At 44.2% G+C, this 22,702-nt stretch overlaps 1 protein-coding gene across 1 annotated transcript in view; it reads right to left on the reverse strand.

Moving 5' to 3' along the window:
* The window catches only part of LOC117526845 (long-chain fatty acid transport protein 1-like), a 39,276-nt gene extending 21,565 nt beyond the window's left edge, over window positions 1-17,711 (reverse strand). The window contains exons 1-5 of the mRNA XM_034188923.1: window positions 17,071-17,711; window positions 16,821-16,995; window positions 16,570-16,708; window positions 16,191-16,446; window positions 68-229 (exon numbers count right to left, since the gene is read on the reverse strand). Of these exons, the coding sequence (XP_034044814.1) occupies window positions 68-229; window positions 16,191-16,446; window positions 16,570-16,708; window positions 16,821-16,987 (724 nt within the window). The 5' untranslated portion in view covers window positions 16,988-16,995; window positions 17,071-17,711. The remainder of the gene's footprint in view (window positions 1-67; window positions 230-16,190; window positions 16,447-16,569; window positions 16,709-16,820; window positions 16,996-17,070) is intronic.
* Between the last annotated feature and the right edge of the window lie 4,991 nt (window positions 17,712-22,702).

Raw genomic sequence — 22,702 nt, forward strand, 5'->3', positions numbered from 1 at the left:
GATATGAACATAAGCGCATGAATATGGAAACATGCTCGTTACTCCTCAGAACAAAACTCGTCCTCACCATTGAATCCCTTCTTGAGTTTGTGTAGTGGTGGGTATGTGGGCGAGCAGGTCAGCAGCGCGCTCAGACTTTGAATGCTGCAGAGCTTCTCTTTATCAGCTGGCTCACCGCTGCTGAACAAAACCATGCTAGGCTGCAGAGAGTCTCTCACCTCGGACACCGCTTAAAGACAGTCACCAATCACATGTTATACACTGTGCAATAGCAGAATATCAATCAGATGGAATTATATGTTCCTGTTCAAATAAGGACCAACTCTCCAGTTTTATATATATATATATATATATATATATATATATATATATATATATATATATATATATATTGCAATAACATGTGCAGTAACCCAGAAAGTTGACTGAGCTGATCAGAGGGTGTTTTAGTGACATAATGTACATTCTACCATTTGATTTACTGATTGACTAAGCTTTATATTATTTCTCTAGCCCTATTGGCTGTGTCGATATCTTTAAAATAAATGTGTTTCAGTGTCAATTATGACATACTTTCAAGAAATGTTTTTGATATTATTGTTGTGTCTCTCATATGGTTTGATTACAAATGATTTACTGATTGATACTGGCCTCACATAATCTCTCAAGCTCAATTTTTTTTTTCTTTTTTAGATATCTTGAAAATGTATTTCTTTTTTCTTTTAATTTTTCTGTATTCAGGATGAGCTTGATCTTTGATGGATCAGCTCTAAATGTTCATTAACTGGTGATATTCACTCAAGGTCTATTCTTCCAGAGTTTTGAAAAAAAAAATCTTCTCACCAGTTAGGCACACCACTCAAACACCCAATTCATTATTACCATGTGCTACCTCTGACACATGGTAATAATGAAGTGAGGTGTTGGCAAGATTGTTTAATTAGTGCGGCATCATTTGAATTGGAAAAACTTGCAGGGATACCAAACAAATGATTTTTTTAACACTGTTGAATAATTTTGTCTGGAAGAATACAAACCTTAAACTGCTGTTGTATTTTCTTCTGTTTGCTTTCACAATGATTCCTTCAGTGACTTTATTGTATGATTAATGCTGCTGTTACATTAATTAGGAATTAACAGTGCCAATTATAACCATGAGTCTATCAAAATAGAAGGAGCTGGAAATTTTGTGTTTGTGCTATTTTTTTATTTATTTTTTTATGGAATAAATTATTCAAAAATATGTAATGTCAGAACTGCAGCTTGACATTTCATAATAAACACTTATCAGGTTATTTAGGTTATTTGCTCACAAATTAGTTTAACAGGCTCCTTTATTAGCCAGCAGCTACATGATAATCACAACTGCTAGACAGAAAACAAGCTGTTCTATCAACATTATTTATGTGTACGACAGGATGAAGTACTGACTGACATGACTGAAAATTATTTTTTTAGCTGAACAAAAATACAAATGCACCTCTTTTGTTTTTGCTCCCATTTTTCATGAGCTGAACTCAAGCATCTAAAACATTTTCTATATACACAAAAGACCTATTTCTCTCAAATATTAACAAATCTGTCTAAATCTGTGTTAGTGAGCACTTCTTCTTTGCCAAGATAACCCTTCCCACCTCACAGGTGTGGCATATCAAGGTGTGCCTTAGGCTGGCTACAATGAAAGGCCACTCTGAAACGTGCAGTTTTGCTTTAATGGGGGGAGGGTGTTCTGGGGGGTCAGAAAACCAGTCAGTAACTGGTGACACCATTTGCCTCACGCAGTGCAACACATCTCCTTCACATAGAGTTGATCAGCAGCTAGACGCCATCGAAGGTGAGCATTTGCCCACTCAAGTCGGTTATGATGAAGAACTGCAGTCAGGTCGAGACCCCAGTGAGGAAGACAAGCATGCAGATGAGCTTCCCTGAGATGGTTTCTGGCAGTTTGTGCAGAAATTCTTTGGTTCTGCAAACCAACATAGCAGCAGCTGTCCGGGTGGCTGGTCTCAGATGATCTTGGAGGTGAACATGCTGGATGTGGAGGTCTGCTGTAGTTACATGTGGTCTGCGGTTGTGAGGCCGGTTGGTTGTACTGTCAAATTCTCTGAAATGCCTTTGGAGACAGCTTAAGGTAGAGAAATGTACATTCAATTCACGGCCAACCGCTCTGGTGGACATTCCTGCAGTCAGAATGCCAATTGCACGCTCCTTCAAAACTTGCATTGTGCTGTGTGATAAAACTGAACATTTCAGAGTGGCCTTTTATTGTGGCCAGCCCAAGACACACCTGTGCAATAATCATGCTTGTCCTAATCAGCATCTTGATATGCCACACCTGTGAGGTGGGATGGATTATCTCAGCAAATTAGAAGTGCTTCAGTAACAGATTTAGACAGATTTGTGAACAATATTTGACAAAAATATGTCTTTGTGTATATAGAAGCTTGTTTTAGATCTTTGAGTTCAGGTTATGAAAAATAGAAGCAAAAACAGGTGTTGTGTTTATATTTTTGTTCAATGTAGTTCAGAAGAGCATAATTTTATAGTTACAATTTAATTTTTTCTGCTTTTTATAAACTGAAACAATATATGAAGTCATAAACTAACATAGAGAGTGATGTCCTGACAAGGTAACAATGGAATAGATGAAGTTTTGTGATGTACTTCTGATTTCAAATAATACTGCTTGAAAGTTTCCAGTCTAGCTCTTGCTATTGGTGTTTGTGCAATTTTGGCATGAGTATACACTGGAAAATAATTAAAGAACATTTACAAAATGGTGAAAGAAATGCTCCAAACAATGCTGTGTCCCAATTTGGAAAGCCATAAATACTTCATATTTTGGTAAGTTTGGGTAAAGCCAGATACACATGTCCCAGGGTTCCCACTTTCCTGTTGCCTACCTTGTGTTTTGGTTTTATTTTGTGTGTATGTGTTGCTGTGTAGTGGGCAATAGGTAATGGACTTACGAATTATCCTCTACTGCCCCAACCTGGCGATTGGTTAAATGCAGCCTTGAGAACAGTTTAAATAGGCCATTTGGGGAAACTGGGGGGTGTGCAGAGGAGGACGTCTCGTGTGACGCAGACCCGGAAGCGGAAGCGGGAGAAGGAGTGTCGCACGGATCAGAGACAGCTGCAGGGGAAGACAGCTGCGGGAGAAGAGAGGAGACGGGACCCGCGCACAAACAGCTGAGGTGAAGGGGACGATTTCCCCCTACCGTGTGTGTGTGTGTGTGGTGTACGGTTGGGACGTGAGTGAAGCACCGGCTCAGTGTTTGTTTACTTCTGTGTCCCACAATTGTCGCACGTGTCTGGTCGAGTCGACAGGAGAGGGAGGAGCGGATCAGCACTTAGATACGCCTTTAAAGCCACACGTAAAGGGACGTGCACCATTGAGCGTGTTGCTGTGTGTGTGGTGTTTTTTTTTTTTATTTTATTATTGAGCATGTCCGGTGGCTAAGGTCTGACTCTGCGTCCCACAGGGAAGCCTACGCCAGCGTGGTGCGGCCTGGGAAGAGGAGTGAGACGGGGAGCCGAGGAGACACGGAGTCGTTGTGCAACGCTATTGTCACGATAAGTAAAGGAACGTGTCCTGCTATATATTTGTGTGTGTGGGTCGAGCACGGGAGGGGCACTTGTTTGAGTCCCGTTATATGTCCTCAGCTCCGCATGGTGGTGCTGGTCTGGTGACGGAGGTGGTTGTGGAGCGGACGCGAACAAGGACTTCCGCTAGGAGTATAAGTTTGGTGTGGACGCTTGTTCGTGTGGGGAACGCCTGAAGGCCACGATTGAACACTGCTTCCACCTGTGGACGCCCCGGAATCCCCCCACCAGAGAGGAACTGTCTTTTTTAGTTATTTGACTGGCTTTTTAGTGGCTTAATCCAGTCCAGTTCTGGGACCTGATTTTAATAGGCTTTATTTTAATATAAAAATTTTACAAATTTTGATTAGAACTGTTATAAATCTCTCCAGCTGTCCTCATTTTTTTTTCGGTGGTACATTTTGGTGACAAAAAGGAGTCTTACGTTTTGACATCTCTTATTTTGGCGTTGTCGGCAGGATCACCAGTACTACCTGAAAAATGAGTCAAGCTGAACAGGGTAGAAGTCCAAGCATCTGTGCAAATTTTATGATGCCATGGTTTATGGGGTCTGCATGGGTTCCAAAATTTAGTGGGGAACCGACTAAATTTGGAGAATGGAGGGCACAGGTGGAGGCCATGTTAAGAGCATAAGGGCTGAGCCAACAACAATAGGCTGACTTTGTTTTAGGAGCTCTTGAAGGGGATGCTAAAAGGGAACTGATATTGATTAAATCTGGTGAGAAGGACACTAGTGATAAAGTGCTAAACCTATTGGAGGCTCTGTATGCAAAACCAGCAACTAAAGCTCAGGCACGTACAAACTTTTTTGGCTGTAAACAACGGGCGGACGAAACCATAAAGGCTTTTGTCCTGCGTCTCCGAGAGACATTTTCTAAGTGGCAGGAAAGAGATGAGGGTGGGACGGAGGACTCTAATGATCTGTTTGTAGACCAGCTTATGGTGGGCCTCTGAAAAGGACAGGTTAAACAAGAACTCAGTAGACAAATGAGGCGCCGGGATGACATGTCGTTCAGGGAAGTATGTAAAGAGGCTTGTGCACTGGAGCAGGAGTTAAAAGAGGAGGACGAGTCCCTCATAGCACATCGTGTCACTACTTTTGCTCCTCCAAAACAAACTGACATTAATCCCACCCATCTGAAAGAACACATTTATTCTGAATTGAAAACAGAATTGTTGGGGGAAATTGCGAAGGAGGTTAAAGAGCAAATTAAAACTTTCACATCTGCTATTGTAGCAGACATTAGGACTGAACTTTGTAATTGCGACTATTCCCCAGCTCGACCCCCTCAAGACAGACTCCGATGCCCAAGCACCCCCCCCCCCCCCCCCTACAGCTGGGACGAACAGGGGAGGCCCATTTGTAGGACCTGTGGTGCTGCTGGACATATCCAACGCCACTGTCCTCAAAGGCCTGCCAGGCCTCAGGATTTTTAATTACCCCTGCAGCTGTGGGCCAAGCAGTGGGGGCAGTCGCTGCTGAGCCCATAATACAAAGGACCCTGCCGACAGAGCACCTAGGGCCTCCAACTAAGCCGGAACCTAGAACAGCGCTGGTTGGCGAGTGCCTTGATGTTTTGATTAAAATAAATGACAATCCCATTTGTTCTTGACACAGGATACTCAGGTCACAATGATGAGCCAGAGCTTTTTTCACAAACACATACAGGGATCCAATTGACTAATGCTGAGGAGGTGCCCTGGTGACTTGCGTGCTGCTAATGGGCTACAATACCCTACATTGGCTATGTGATTGTCAATTGTGTGGTAGGCGGGGTTAATATCCCTGAGAAAGGAGTAATAATTGTTGATGACAGCTGTTTGGGGCCAGAAAAGGGCATCCGGGAATGAAACATAATAAAACCACTCTGGCTTTCACTTACACAGGGCAACCACCAGGACTGGCAGCGTTTAAGACCACCCTGACCAGTCCGGAAGTGAAGTCCTGGAGCAAAGCGTTTTCAGAGTGTCAGCGGGTTGTTTGCGGTGGGCCCCAGCTGCACATGGAGGGAGCAGCAAAACTCCCAAGACAGCCCCCTGTCATCATCCCCCCCCATACAGAGATGGTCCTGTGGATGCAGGTAACTGAGACAAATGCAAACTGTACTGTAATAATTGAGTCTCTCCCCAATAGTGCTTGTGAATGGAGGGTCAGCCGGACATTATGTCCCTGCAGGGGGATTCTCTGTCGGAGGAGCAGCAGCAGAAGATGTCCGATCTGTTAGCACGATGGCAGAAGGTGTTCTCCCGCCACGATGAGGATTTTGGGCAGACGGGTGTGGTTAAACATCAAATACCAACCGGCACAGCTCCGCCCAGCCGCGAACGTTACTGCCCAGTACCACCCAGCCTCTATACGGAGTTAAGATCCTTGTTGACGAACATGCTCGACAGTGGAGTTGTGCGGGAGAGTTCCAGTCCCTGGGCCGCGCCTATTGTACTGGTGAGGAAGAAGGATGGCTCATGGTGCTTTTGTGTAGATTATCGCAGGTTGAACGCATTGACACACAAGGACGCTTATCCCCTTCCCCGCATCGAGGAGTCTTTAACTGGACTTAAAGCCGCAAAGTGGTACTCCACTTTGGACTTAGCTAGCGGCTACTGGCAGGTGGAGGTGGACCCAGTGGACCAAGAAAAAACTGCATTCACCACCCCCTTTGGACTCTATGAATTTGAAAGGATGCCATTTGGCCTCTGTAATGCTCCGGCAACCTTCCAGAGGCTTATGCAGCGGTGCCTGGGTAACATGGTAAATGATTTCCTCCTCATTTATCTCGATGACGTTGTTTTCTCCCCAGATTTCGACTGCCATCTCCGCCATCTGGAAGAGGTGTTTAGTAAGTTACAGGAGCATGGCCTGAAGCTGCAACCTCGGAAATGCTGTTTGTTCCAGAAGAGTGTGACCTATTTGGGACATGTGATTAGTGAGGAGGGGGTGGCTACGGATCCAGCAAAAACGGCGGCAGTCAAGATGTGGCCTGTACCGAAGACGGCGACGCAGGTGAAATCATTCCTGGGTTTTGCTGGTTATTATCGTCGCTTTATTGCAGGGTTTTCAAAAATCGCTGTGCCATTAAATGCCCTGACACACTGCACTGCACATGAGAAGTCTGCCCCTGTAGTCTGGTCTCCAGACTGTCAACAGGCTTTTGATCGGCTAAAAGAGGCATTGATTAACGCCCCGATCTTGGCCTATGCAGACTTTTCACTGCCCTTTCGTTTATACACAGATGCCAGCTTTGATGGATTAGGAGCAGTGCTGGCCCAGGTGCAGGACGGAAGCAGAGCGGGTCATTGCCTATGCCAGCCGCAACCTTCAGCCTGCTGAACGGAACGACCAGAACTACAGTTCCTTTAAACTGGAGTTGCTCGCGCTGAAGTGGGCTGTCACGGAGAAATTCAAAGACTATTTGTATGGTGCTGAATTTACAGTCTATACAGACAATAACCCCTTGGTGCACCTGGAAACAGCTCGTCTAGGTGCAGTGGAGCAGAGATGGGTGGCCCAGTTGGCTAATTTTAAATATACTTTGAAGTACCGCCCAGGCACTCATAATAAGAACACTGATGCCCTGTCGAGACTACCCGTGGGCGGTGCCGCGCCGACGCAGTCCTTCCAAGTTACAGCAGCGGGGGAGACGTCGTGGGAGGAGCGTCAAGGTGCAGACCCCGACCTACAATATGTTCGGCAGATCAAGAACCAGGGACAGGAGCGACCGGAGGTCAGTGAAAATGCATCCCCTTACCTAAAGGCATTATTAAGGGACTGGAGTAAGATTGAAGTGGAAGGTGGGGTTTTAAAGAGACAGTGGGAAGAGGTGGGGGCAGGCACAATAACGCTCCAGGTTCTTGTTCCCAAGCAGGAGACCATGCTGGTGTGGAAATCCTACCACGAGGGGATGGGGCACCCCAGCAGGGACCGAATTCTAACAGCCCTCAAGCAGCGCTGCTACTGGCCAGGCATGGATAAAGATTGCGAGGAGTGGAGTAAGGCCTGCCAACAGTGCGTTTATAACAAGGCCCGCCCAGACGGGAGAGCCCCACTGGTCCCAATCCAAACGTCATATCCTTTTGAAATCGTAGGCATTGACTATCTCTCCCTAGGCCGTCCAGGCGACATATACCAATACATTCTCGTAATGACGGACTTGTTTTCTAAATATGCCATTGCAGTCCTTACCTGTGATCAAACTGCAGACACCACGGCCAAGGCTTTGTACAAAAACCTGATTTTGACATTTGGATGTCCCGAACGGTTGCTGTCGGACCGGGGTGCTGCGTTCAAGTCAGCCCTGGTTAAACAGCTGTGCCAGTTATATGGATGCCACAAGGATCGAACCACTGCATACCACCCTCAAGGCAATGGTATGTGTGAACGTTTTAATCAATCGTTGCTGCAACTGTTAAATTCACTCACCAAACCCAAACAGAATAAGTGGCCTGACAAACTGCCTGCCCTGGTACAGGCCTACAATAACACTGTACACAGTACCACTGGCTTGACACCACATTATGTAGTTTTTGGCAGACATGCATGACTGCCAGTGGACTGGTCCCGTGGCCTGACAGCCCCCATAGAAGTACACACTTTGGAAGGGTGGACCAGACATCACCAGCAGGCCCTGAGCCACGCCTACCAGCGTATGTGTGAACACACGCGACGACATCAGGACCAGGATCAAGGCCGGTATAATCGCAGGGCTACGCTCGCCCCTCTGCTCCCAGGCGAGCGTGTGCTCGTGCTCAATTTCCGCCGGCGTGCAAAGGGCAAATTATCTGTAAGATGGTGCACAGATCCAAATGTTGTAGTGAGTCAACTGAGGGAAGGACAGCCGGTCTACGTGATTCGCCCCGAAGGTAGAGGTAGTCCTACTCGCACCCTCCACCGTAATAATCTTCGTCCTTTCCCAATTTGTGTTTTTCAGAAAGAGGTGTCAGTAAAGAGCCCCGTACACCCCCAAGACTAGCCCCAGCTACCCTCTCCAACCTGGTGGCTGCCCAAATTGACTGTGACCCAATTGACTTGACAGCGTAGAGACCCACTGCAACATGCCCCACCTGACCCTCCGGGGCAACCTCCACCAGTAAGACGCTCACAGCACTCAAATTTTGGCACGTTGCCATCAAGGTATCAGGTTTAATTGGCCGGGATGACCAAGGACAAAGAGGGGGGGAAAATATTATTTGACTGGCTTTTTAGTGGCTTAATCCAGTCCAGTTCTGGGACCTGATTTTAATAGGCTTTATTTTAATATAAAAATTTTACAAATTTTGATTAGAACTGTTATAAATCTCTCCAGCTGTCCTCAATTTTTTTCGGTGGTACATTTTGGTGACAAAAAGGAGTCTTACGTTTTGACACACACTGTCAAACAGAACTATTAGGGGTAGCGCTTTTCTCCCAGTGTAAACAATAGGGTTAACACAGCACATTATACATCAATCAATCAATTTTTTTTATATAGCGCCAAATCACAACAAACAGTTGCCCCAAGGCGCTTTATATTGTAAGGCAAGGCCATACAATAATTATGTAAAACCCCAACGGTCAAAACGACCCCCTGTGAGCAAGCACTTGGCTACAGTGGGAAGGAAAAACTCCCTTTTAACAGGAAGAAACCTCCAGCAGAACCAGGCTCAGGGAGGGGCAGTCTTCTGCTGGGACTGGTTGGGGCTGAGGGAGAGAACCAGGAAAAAGACATGCTGTGGAGGGGAGCAGAGATCGATCACTAATGATTAAATGCAGAGTGGTGCATATAGAGCAAAAAGAGAAAGAAACAGTGCATCATGGGAACCCCCCAGCAGTCTACGTCTATAGCAGCATAACTAAGGGATGGTTCAGGGTCACCTGATCCAGCCCTAACTATAAGCTTTAGCAAAAAGGAAAGTTTTAAGCCTAATCTTAAAAGTAGAGAGGGTGTCTGTCTCCCTGATCTGAATTGGGAGCTGGTTCCACAGGAGAGGAGCCTGAAAGCTGAAGGCTCTGCCTCCCATTCTACTCTTACAAACCCTAGGAACTACAAGTAAGCCTGCAGTCTGAGAGCGAAGCGCTCTATTGGGGTGATATGGTACTACGAGGTCCCTAAGATAAGATGGGACCTGATTATTCAAAACCTTATAAGTAAGAAGAAGAATTTTAAATTCTATTCTAGAATTAACAGGAAGCCAATGAAGAGAGGCCAATATGGGTGAGATATGCTCTCTCCTTCTAGTCCCCGTCAGTACTCTAGCTGCAGCATTTTGAATTAACTGAAGGCTTTTTAGGGAACTTTTAGGACAACCTGATAATAATGAATTACAATAGTCCAGCCTAGAGGAAATAAATGCATGAATTAGTTTTTCAGCATCACTCTGAGACAAGACCTTTCTGATTTTAGAGATATTGCGTAAATGCAAAAAAGCAGTCCTACATATTTGTTTAATATGCGCTTTGAATGACATATCCTGATCAAAATGACTCCAAGATTTCTCACAGTATTACTAGAGGTCAGGGTAATGCCATCCAGAGTAAGGATCTGGTTAGACACCATGTTTCTAAGATTTGTGGGGCCAAGTACAATAACTTCAGTTTTATCTGAGTTTAAAAGCAGGAAATTAGAGGTCATCCATGTCTTTATGTCTGTAAGACAATCCTGCAGTTTAGCTAATTGGTGTGTGTCCTCTGGCTTCATGGATAGATAAAGCTGGGTATCATCTGCGTAACAATGAAAATTTAAGCAATACCGTCTAATAATACTGCCTAAAGGAAGCATGTATAAAGTGAATAAAATTGGTCCTAGCACAGAACCTTGTGGAACTCCATAATTAACTTTAGTCTGTGAAGAAGATTCCCCATTTACATGAACAAATTGTAATCTATTAGACAAATATGATTCAAACCACTGCAGCGCAGTGCCTTTAATACCTATGGCATGCTCTAATCTCTGTAATAAAATTTTATGGTCAACAGTATCAAAAGCAGCACTGAGGTCTAACAGAACAAGCACAGAGATGAGTCCACTGTCCGAGGCCATAAGAAGATCATTTGTAACCTTCACTAATGCTGTTTCTGTACTATGATGAATTCTAAAACCTGACTGAAACTCTTCAAATAGACCATTCCTCTGCAGATGATCAGTTAGCTGTTTTACAACTACCCTTTCAAGAATTTTTGAGAGAAAAGGAAGGTTGGAGATTGGCCTATAATTAGCTAAGATAGCTGGGTCAAGTGATGGCTTTTTAAGTAATGGTTTAATTACTGCCACCTTAAAAGCCTGTGGTACATAGCCAACTAACAAAGATAGATTGATCATATTTAAGATCGAAGCATTAAATAATGGTAGGGCTTCCTTGAGCAGCCTGGTAGGAATGGGGTCTAATAAACATGTTGATGGTTTGGATGAAGTAACTAATGAAAATAACTCAGACAGAACAATCGGAGAGAAAGAGTCTAACCAAATACCGGCATCACTGAAAGCAGCCAAAGATAACGATACGTCTTTGGGATGGTTATGAGTAATTTTTTCTCTAATAGTTAAAATTTTGTTAGCAAAGAAAGTCATGAAGTCATTACTAGTTAAAGTTAATGGAATACTCAGCTCAATAGAGCTCTGACTCTTTGTCAGCCTGGCTACAGTGCTGAAAAGAAACCTGGGGTTGTTCTTATTTTCTTCAATTAGTGATGAGTAGAAAGATGTCCTAGCTTTACGGAGGGCTTTTTTATAGAGCAACAGACTCTTTTTCCAGGATAAGTGAAGATCTTCTAAATTAGTGAGACGCCATTTCCTCTCCAACGTACGGGTTATCTGCTTTAAGCTACGAGTTTGTGAGTTATACCACGGAGTCAGGCACTTCTGATTTAAAGCTCTCTTTTTAGAGGAGCTACAGCATCCAAAGTTGTCTTCAATGAGGATGTAAAACTATTGACGAGATACTCTATCTCACTTACAGAGTTTAGGTAGCTACTCTGCACTGTGTTGGTATATGGCATTAGAGAACATAAAGAAGGAATCATATCCTTAAACCTAGTTACAGCGCTTTCTGAAAGACTTCTAGTGTAATGAAACTTATTCCCCACTGCTGGGTAGTCCATCAGAGTAAATGTAAATGTTATTAAGAAATGATCAGACAGAAGGGAGTTTTCAGGGAATACTGTTAAGTCTTCTATTTCCATACCATAATTCAGAACAAGATCTAAGATATGATTAAAGTGGTGGGTGGACTCATTTACTTTTTGAGCAAAGCCAATAGAGTCTAATAATAGATTAAATGCAGTGTTGAGGCTGTCATTCTCAGCATCTGTGTGGATGTTAAAATTGCCCACTATAATTATCTTATCTGAGCTAAGCACTAAGTCAGACAAAAGGTCTGAAAATTCACAGAGAAACTCACAGTAACGACCAGGTGGACGATAGATAATAACAAATAAAACTGGTTTTGGGACTTCCAATTTGGATGGACAAGACTAAGAGTCAAGCTTTCAAATGAATTAAAGCTCTGTCTGGGTTTTTGATTAATAAATAAGCTGGAATGGAAGATTGCTGCTAATCCTCCGCCCCGGCCCGTGCTACGAGCATTCTGACAGTTAGTGTGACTCGGGGGTGTTGACTCATTTAAACTAACATATTCATCCTGCTGTAACCAGGTTTCTGTAAGGCAGAATAAATCAATATGTTGATCAATTATTATATCATTTACCAACAGGGACTTAGAAGAGAGAGACCTAATGTTTAATAGACCACATTTAACTGTTTTAGTCTGTGGTGCAGTTGAAGGTGCTATATTATTTTTCTTTTTCAATTTTTATGCTTAAATAGATTTTTGCTGGTTATTGGTAGTCTGGGAGCAGGCACCGTCTCTACGGGGATGGGGTAATGAGGGGATGGCAGGGGGAGAGAAGCTGCAGAGAGGTGTGTAAGACTACAACTCTGCTTCCTGGTCCCAACCCTGGATAGTCACGGTTTGGAGGATTTAAGAAAATTGGCCAGATTTCTAGAAATGAGAGCTGCTCCATCCAAAGTGGGATGGATGCCGTCTCTCCTAACAAGACCAGGTTTTCCCCAGAAGCTTTGCCAATTATCTATGAAGCCCACCTCATTTTTTTGGACACCACTCAGACAGCCAGCAATTCAAGGAGAACATGCGGCTAAACATGTCACTCCCGGTCCGATTGGGGAGGAGCCCAGAGAAAACTACAGAGTCCGACATTGTTTTTGCAAAGTTACACACCGATTTAATGTTAATTTTAGTGACCTCCGATTGGCGTAACCGGGTGTCATTACTGCCGACGTGAATTACAATCTTACCAAATTTACGCTTAGCCTTAGCCAGCAGTTTCAAATTTCCTTCAATGTCGCCTGCTCTGGCCCACGGAAGACAATTGACTATGGTTGCTGGTGTCGCTAACTTCACATTTCTCAAAACAGAGTCGCCAATAACCAGAGTTTGATCCTCGGCGGGTGTGTCGTCGAGTGGGGAAAAACAGTTACAGATATGAACGGGTTGGCGGTGTACACAGGGCTTCTGTTTAGGGCTACGCTTCCTCCTCACAGTCACCCAGTCGGCCTGCTTTCCCGGCTGCTCGGGATCTGCCAGGGGGTAACTAACGGCGGCTAAGCTACCTTGGTCTGCACCGACTACAGGGGCCTGGCTAGCTGTAGAATTTTCCACGGTGCGGAGCCGAGTCTCCAATTCGCCCAGCCTGGCCTCCAAAGCTACGAATAAGCTACACTTATTACAAGTACCGTTACTGCTAAAGGAGGCCGAGGAATAATTAAACATTTCACACCCAGAGCAGAAAAGTGCGGGAGAGACAGGAGAAGCCGCCATGCTAAATCGGCTAAGAGCTAGTAGCTACGCTAAGCTAGCGGATTCCTAAAAACACGCAAAGTGAATAATGTGTAAATAATTTAGAGGTGATTCAGCAGAAGGAGTGCTTTAGTTAAGGCACGTAAAGATTACACTGGGAAACAAATCGTAATCTAGATAACTAGATCAATCTAACTGCGCAGATTAAACAGCTAACAGATACAGAAAAACACCGCTGTGCTCCGGAACAGGAAGTGATACAATACCGCAGTGAGAGCCAACCACCAGTATAATGCGCCAAATCACAGCAATACAATCTGATTTTATTTTAGTTATAATGTTGCAGAGAATTTAACCGGATGAAGCACATAAACAGATGATGACAGAAAGCTAGCATTTGACTTTAGTTAAATTTATTTAGCCAGTTAATTGTTGTTTTCTTAGCTTTGTAGTTTTATATATATATATATATATATATATATATATATATATATATATATATATATACGAGGGCTGTCCATAAAGTATAGGTCCTTTTTATTTTTTTCAAAAACTATATGGATTTCATTCATATGTTTTTACGTCAGACACGCTTGAACCCTCGTGCGCATGCGTGAGTTTTTCCACGCCTGTCGGTGACGTCATTCGCCTGTGAGCACTCCTTGTGGGAGGAGCCGTCCAGCCCCTCGTCGGAATTCCTTTGTCTGAGAAGTTGCTGAGAGACTGGCGCGTTGTTTGATCAAAATTTTTTCTAAACCTGTGAGACACATCGAAGTGGACACGGTTCGAAAAATTAAGCTGGTTTTCAGTGAAAATTTTAACGGCTGATGAGACATTTTGAGGTGACACTGTCGCTTTAAGGACTTCCCACAGTGCAAGACGTCGCACAGCGCTCTCAGGCGCCGTCATCAGCCTGTTTCAAGCTGAAAACCTCCACATTTCAGGCTCTATTGATCCAGGACGTCGCGAGAGAACAGAGAAGTTTCAGAAGAAGTCGGTTTCAGCATTTTATCCAGATATTCCACTGTTAAAGGAGATTTTTTTAATGAAAGACGTGCGGACGGGTCCGCGCGTCGGCTCGCAGCTGCCGCGACGCTCCGCCACAGGAAAAACACCTCTGTTGGAAGCCTTAAGGACAAGTTGGAACATGCCCAACTGTTAAACAATTTCTCATATACTCACTCCACTGAAAGCCATCAAAAGCCGCCTGGATTTTACAAATGGTTATCAACACGGAGGTGTCAACACGGTTTTTCCTGTGCCGCCGCTCTGCGCCGGCTGCGTCCCGACGCGCGGACCCGTCCGTACGTCTTTCATTAAAAAAATCTCCTTTAACAGTGGAATATCCGGATAAAATGCTGAAACCGACTTCTTCTGAAACTTCTCTGTTCTCTCACGACGTCCTGGATCAATAGAGCCTGAAATGTGGAGGTTTTCAGCTTGAAACAGGCTGATGACGCCGCCTGAGAGCTCAGCGCGACGTCTCGCACTGTGGGAAGTCCTTAAAGCGACAGTGTCACCTCAAAATCTCTCATCAGCCGTTAAAATTTTCACTGAAAACCAGCTTAATTTTTCGAACCGTGTCCAGTTCGATGTGTCTCACAGGTTTAGAAAAAATTTTGATCAAACAAAGCGCCAGTCTCTCAGCAACTTCTCAGACAAAGGAATTCCGACGAGGGGCTGGACGACTCCTCCCACAAGGAGTGCTCACAGGTGAATGACGTCACCGACAGGCGTGGAAAAACTCACGCATGCGCACGAGGGTTCATGCATGTCTGACGTAAAAACATATGAATGAAATCCATATAGTTTTTGAAAAAAATAAAAAGGACCTATACTTTACGGACAGCCCTTGTATATATATATATATATATATATATATATAATATATATATATATATATATATATATATATATATATATATATATATATATACATATACACACACACACACCTTAAATGCTTTATTTAATTTGCTTGCTGGGACTTTTGTTGTCCTGCCGATCCAAAGAAGATTGGTGATGGTAAATTTTGGGAACTCATGCAGGCAGTGGGTGTAGAATGTTATCATTGTTGGTCTGGAAACAATGGACCAGTATTAAGTAAAATGTGTAAGTGATTGTGTAAGCCCATAGTTTGACAATTCAAAGTGAACAGTCGGGATCTGTCCAAGGCTCATTTTCTTTACTTCCTCGTTGTCCGACTGGTATGTGTTTGACAGGAAATCAGTCAGGCACGGTGGCCTCTGCTGTCCTAGTCTGCTGCCATTCATGTTTTTTGCTGTGGTATACAAGAAACATTGGTGTAATACCTATTTTTCAGCTGTCCTCTCTGTTACTATGTAAAAATGAAAAACCAGGAGCACGGTTTACTCTAATAAACCGAATATACAGCTTGTGATGGCTGCATTTTTTATTTTTTTGCTTCATGTTCAGACTGGATTTTCAATGAACATTACATGAAGGAATGACGGCAGTGTATTTGAGCTGTTGAGAACTGTCTTACAGCTGACTAAAAATTATACTGATCTTTTTCCAGGACAGTTTATGTTTCTGTGGGGTATAAATGTATAAAATGAGATGGCTAGCCAGCCAGCCACTTTGGCAGTGATTTCCATTCCCAAAATTTTTAAACTGTCTAGTCATTTCCATTATCCAGCATGCTTATAAAAGCGAGACAACACTAACTGCAGAGCATGTAACACTAACATATTAAATGCGTGGATGCAGACAACGAACAACCTTTTTGCATTGGGTTGTTGAGACACCTGCAGTTCATTTCTTCAGGGATTGGTTTACCTTCCGTTAGCTCTGTCCCAAACACCATTGCCCTGGCACCAGACACACGGATGCAGTGGACCAGTGACTGTAGTCGTAGATTGTGGTTGATTAGTGCAGCCTCCACTCCAACCATAGCCAGGCCTAACCAAAGAACTACCAGAAAAGGGCAACTTTCCAGATACAATGCCACAACATCTCCTTCAACCCAGCCCTGGGCCAGTGCCCAGTGTGCCACAGCATGGCACCGCTCCTCCAGCTGCCTGAAACTCCACACCTGGAACAATACAATACAAATACAAAAGTGTTTAAGAGAAATTAGAAGACAGTTTTTCTTCTGTGTTTGATTGTTATGTCAATGAAGACGGTGTAGGAGTTTTGATCTCTGAATGGTCTTTACCTCTCCTGTGTTCTCATAGACCACAGCAGGCTTATCTGGGTGGAGTGATGTAGACTGGGCAAAGAGGGAAGGGATGGTGTGTCCATTTCTTAGGTTTTGGTACATGGAGAACCTTACTCGCAAGATAACAATCAGACACCTTTTAGGCAGAGAGGAGTAATGAAAAGGATTTTAGTGTGGAGTGGTTGGGAACATGAAACATTTCAAATATTTCAAACATACCCATTGAAGATGCATAAATAGTTACTTACATTAGATCTCTCTTGATGGTGCAGAGAGCTACATAAATGAATTTCCAAGAACCCCTCCAGGCTACAAAAATCCCCAGACCTGCCAAGAGGCTCCAGAACCAGGGGACACAGAACAGCCTTAGTACCCCAAAGAAACCAAAGCACGCTAGGACATCACTCACACACATAGCTCAATCTGTGAAGGTACAAACAAAAAGTTCAGTACAAATACATCAAAACATAGATTGTGATGTGATGAGCGGAGACTTACCTGATCACAGGTTTCAGTTAGAAATGTCCATATAACAGCAGCAATGGATGCTGATGAATGTTTTGTGAAAAGAAAGATGAGCAAAGTTGTTTGTTTAATCCACAAAAGTAAATGGTAGCTCAGACAAGCTGCCAGATGTGTTCAGGACGGAGGCTCTAAAATACCTGATGAGCAGCAACATGCAGCACACAGCAGGTTACAACTCATGTAGTCATGCGTCACTGGTGTTCAACTGAAGGCAGAATGTGATTCACTAAGACAGAAGCAGAAAACATATGTTTCAAATCATTCTTCAAATAGCTTGAGAAAACTTGTTTCCTCTAACAGCTGTCACCACTCTGAACTTATTAAACCTACATATTTGCATTTTAAAAAATTCAATCTGTATTTGAAGTCAGTTTGGTTGTCATACCAAAATACTTTAAGAAATGTCACAGTAGTAAAACATATTCGACTTGCTGAATGTAAAAAATAGAACAAAACTATTCTATGACTACATGTACGGACTAATAATTTTTATAATCTAATTCTTCTCCTTTCGTCTGCTGCCGTTAGGGATCGCCACAGAAGATAATCTGTTTTCATCTCACCCTGTCCTTTGCATGCCTGCATGTCCTCCCTCAGCACATCCATAAACCCTCCTTCTTCTCCTCCTGCCTGGTGGCTCCATCCTCAGCATCCTTCTCCCTATGTACCTTGGGTCCCTCCTCTGCACATGTCCAAACCATCTCATTCTCACCTCTCTGATTCCTGCCACCTTTCTCCACCCACTCCACCCTGCCTGCACTCTCTTCTTCACCTCTCTACCTCACTCTCCATTACTTTGGATACTTGACCACAAGTAACTCATCTACTTTCACCACTTCTAATGCTTCTAACCACAGTATTCCACTGGACTCCCTGTTGTTCACACACACACTCTGTCTTGCTTCTATTGACTTTCATGCCCCTTGTCTCCATACCATATCTCCATGGTCTCCATGTGAGACTCAACCTGCTCTCTACTCTCACTACAGATCACAATGTCATCTGCAAATATCATAGTCCATGGAGACTCCTGTCTGATCTTGTCTGTCAAACTGTCCATCACCATTGTGAACAAGAAAGAACTCAGAGCTGATCCTTGGTGTAAATCCCACAGGACTGACTGCTACAAACTGCAGTGTGCTGGACTGCCTGTGAGATGCCAGGCCTGCTGTCATGGTCTGCCTTTGTCCTTGCCCTTTCTAACTGCTTGTATGTAGTTTGTCTGTTTACCCTCCAGGTGGCACGCTGCAGAGCCCAGGAACATCTGCAGCTCATCTTCTCCTCACAGCTGACGCTCATGAGGTCCTGATCAGGAGACGGCTACTTAAACCCCGGCTCTGAGCTCAGTCTTGGCAATAGTCTCAGTGACCCTGATCCACAAGCATCTTCTGTGATTCTCCATGACTTTCCTTGATACTCCTTGAGCCTTCCATAAGAAATCCATGGCCCTGTCTATGCTGACGCTTCCATGTGCTCTGACCTCTGCAGCTCATCTCAAGGTAACCTGGCCACCTATAATTCCTGTATTAGGGCTCATTGATCTTTTGGTGTTTCCAGACGCTTTCCTGCATGGCTCCCACGCTGCATGCTCCTGGTTCCCACGCCACTCTGCACTACGTGACTTTGGAACACATCTGCTCTGAGCCTCAGAGTGCATAGCTTTGCCACATTCAGCTAAGTACCTGCATGTCTGTGAAATCTCATTCATCCTGTTTGTGACTGTGCATGACCAAGAACTGTTTCCAAGAACTAGTTTCCAAGAAGTAACTCCAAGAACTGTTTTCCAAGAACTGTATGAGCTCTGATGCAGAACCATTAAGAATGTTCCAAGTCATTTCTAAAGTCAAGAACAGCTTAATTGGAACTGCATCACAAGACACGCAATAGCTGACCTCGGACAACAATTTATGAACTGTGAACATTCATGCCTTAAGCCTAAAGTGAACTGTCTGGTTGAGGGCTTCCAGTGTTACGAGTGCAATCACTCACCTCTGTTGTCCTAGTTCCTCGTCCTCCGCTCTCTGCGTCCCACCAGTTCTAGCATTTGAGTCAATCACCTGTAACGGTCTGGTCCCACCCGGACCTCTAACCTCAACACCTATAGCTGTGCAGTCTGCATTTGGAATGGCCAATGTTACAGGAACAGGCCCACTGATGGCATGAAGAGGGAGGCCTGGATGACCCCTGCATGTGGTGCAAACACCTGCGTGGACGTCTCATCAAATTAACCTTTTTTTTTTTTTTGTAAAGCCGTGTTGTTTGATTTCCTGTTTTCTGTTTCTTCAGCTTTGTAAAACATTACAAAACCCTTGTCACTGTTAGAAAGGCCTGGCGGGCAACAGGCTAAGACACTGCAGGTTTTCCTTGTAGCCAATCGCCTCAGCAGGTGGGTTGCTGATGAGCTTCTCCCCTGAACATAAACACCTTATCATCAATGTAATCAGCTGCTGAGACACTTGATCATTAATGAAATCACCTGCGGAGGTGATAGGTAGCAAGGAGAACCCGCCGTGTCTCAATCCTTTATGGCACATGATTGCCCATCCCAGTTTGAGTCTGGTCTGCTTGAGGTTTCTTCCTCAGTGTCATCAGGGGGAGTTTTTCCTTGCCACTGTTGCCTGTGTGCTTGCTCTAGGAGTTGGTAAGGTTAGACCTTACTTATGTGAAGCGCCTTGAACAGCTTCTTTTGATTTGGCACTATGTAAATGAAATAAATTAAATTAAATTAATTTTTTCTTGGTTTCCATCAGTCTGATAAAACTGGCCTCTTTGGATATAAAAGTTTCATCCTTCTCTGTAGTTCCTTTTCATAAACGTCTTATGGGCTGACAGCTCCTTCTTGAATTGTGTCTCTTTGGCCACCAGCTCCTCTTTTAATTTTGCTCTTTGGCTTCCAGCTCTTTGCCTTTAGTGTGACTTCAGGGCTTCTAGCTACTCTGTAAAACACTTTTCTTTGGCTGCCATCTCTTTCAGGAAGCTGTCCTCTTTGACTCTAAAAGGTTCTTTTTCTGTCAGCAGCTCCTTTACAAAAAACTTTATCTGAGCTGATAGCTCTTTCTTTAAATTCATCTCCTTGGCTGCCAGCTCTTCATTGAACCGCTGGTCTTTGGGTTCCAGCTCTTTCCTGTGAGATGTCTTCTAGGCTTCTAACTCCGGGTTAAAACTCTCCTCCTTGACTGCCAGGTCTTTGATGAAACCCTCCTTCTCAGATATGAAAGTTTCATCATTGGCTTTCAGCTCCTAACGCATAACGCTTCTCCTGTGCTGCCAGCTCCTCTCTGGATCGCTGCTCCTGGTCCTCCCTGTCCCTGGTGGGGTTTTTTTTCTTTTGGCCTGGCCATAGGAACCTCCCTATCATTGTGTGTTTGCTCTGTCCATGGGGTTGCTGTGACCTGTGCAGGAACTTTCTGCTGAAATGAGACCAGTCGTCCGTCCTCAGTCACACTGAATGAATGAATAAGTTTATTCAGCATGCACATGAACAAAATACCAACATAAACTCTTACTAACATAACAAATTAAAAAACAAAAGAAAATACAACAACTCAAACAGTTTCCCAAATTGCATTCAGTCTGTAATGCGAACCACACATATGCCACATGTGTTTCGGGGGGGTAGCACGACACATGAGCACACATGTGATACACATGCAGACCACATGTGTGTTGCTGTTTGCAAAACCACACTCGTGGCCGCACTTAGACAAATTTCACATCCAGCTCGAAAGTGATTGTCTGCTTTTCATACTAATATTGTGAATACCCACACATTTTCTAAGTGCCAAGCGAGCGGTGTTAGATGTTCGTGTGTATCACCTGGAATTTGGCTGACACCTGCCGCGAGTGGGATCAAATGAGCTCTCACATGGGCTGTGACTCACCTGGTGTAAGCGGTGTGCTGAAAGCCCCTCACACTGGGCAGAGAGAGACAGCAGCCGGCTGCCAGGCGAGTCACTCCCCATGTAGAGTGAGCCATGTGTTTTTTAAAAATAGACAAACACACTGCTTTGCTTTAAATACGTAGTCAGTCTATTTGTGATAAAGTATGAACAGAGTGGCAATATAACTCAGTGGTATTTTAATATGGGCTAAATAAAGCTGAAATATCAAGTTGATTAAAGAAAAAGACCTAACACTATGTGTTGCAACAAGAGATCGCACCTTCCAAATAGACCCCTTTCCATTCTGGGTGTGGGTTCCATGATGCATTGCGCAACACCATTTTGTCAGTTCAACCTGCTGTAGCCAGAAGTTAAAGCTGAAACAGGAATGTTCAAAACGTCTGTTCAAAGCACTGTGAACACCTCAGTTTTAATGGCCCACGCACACTACATTCTTTGGATGAAGCAACATTTGCTTGCAACAAGGAGAAGCTAAAGACGATTGATGGAATCAATACTTACAAGGTAGAAGCTTGTGACTGGAGTTTGGATGTTATTTTTTGTCATAAAAAATATTTCATGTTCAACTTTATACAAGCGAAACGACGCACAGTAGCATGAAGCTCGCTCATGGTACACTGCGTCCCAAACAGGAAGTGCCAAATTTTGAATCCACAGTGAAACAGGAAATGTCAAATGTTGAACACTTCCTGGATCGACACTTCCTTGATTGACAATAGACAATATTTCTGAACTTTGGATATTTCTGGCACCTCAAAAGGCCACAACCCATCAAGTAAATCATTCACTCACTTATCTTCAACCGCTTATCTAGTATCAGGTCGTGGGTCAACAGTTCCAGCAAGGGACCTCAAATGTCAACTCTGACTGTGGAATACTGAGGCGTTCCTAGACCAGTGTGGAGATATAATCTCTCCACCTAGTCGTGGGTGTTCCCCGTGGTCTCCTTCCAGATGGACGTGTCTGGAATACCTCCGTAGGGAGCATCCCAATGCGAAGGAGCAGCGACTCTACTCTGACCTCTTTGTGGATGACCGAGCTTCTCACCTTATCGCTAAGGAAGACACCAAGCACCCTCCTGAGGAAACCCATTTTGGCTGCTTGTACTCGCAATCTACTTCTTTCAGTCATGACCCAATCCTCCTGACCATAGGTGACAGTTAGAATGAAGATTGACCAATAGATCGAGAGTTTCACCTTTTGGATCAACTCCCTTTTTGTCACAACAGTACGGCAGACTGAATGCAATACCATCCCTGCTGCGCCGATTCTCCAGCCAGTCTCATGCTTCATTGTCCCCTCACTCATGAACAAGACCATGAGGTACTTGAACTCCTTCACTTGGGGCAAGACCTCATTCCCTATCCAGAGTAGGCAATCCATGGATTTCCTGCTTAGAACCATCGCCTCAGAATTAGAGGTGGTGATCCTTATCCCAGCTGCTTCACACTTGGCTGTGAACTGATCCAGTGGGTGCTGTAGGTCACAGGCAGATGAAGCCAACAGGAACACATCATCTGCAAAAAGCAGTGAGGAGATCCTAAGCCCACCAAACTGAAGCTCCTCCTCCCTCCAACTATGCCTTGATATCCTATTCATGAATATTATCAATAGGATTGGTGACAAGGCGCAGCCCTGGCGGAGACCAACCTCCACCAGAAACAAGTCCCACTTACTGCAGAGAACCTAAACGGAGGTTATCC

The sequence above is a fragment of the Thalassophryne amazonica genome, chromosome 15 (genome assembly GCF_902500255.1).
Source record: "Thalassophryne amazonica chromosome 15, fThaAma1.1, whole genome shotgun sequence".
Lineage (NCBI taxonomy): Eukaryota > Metazoa > Chordata > Actinopteri > Batrachoidiformes > Batrachoididae > Thalassophryne > Thalassophryne amazonica.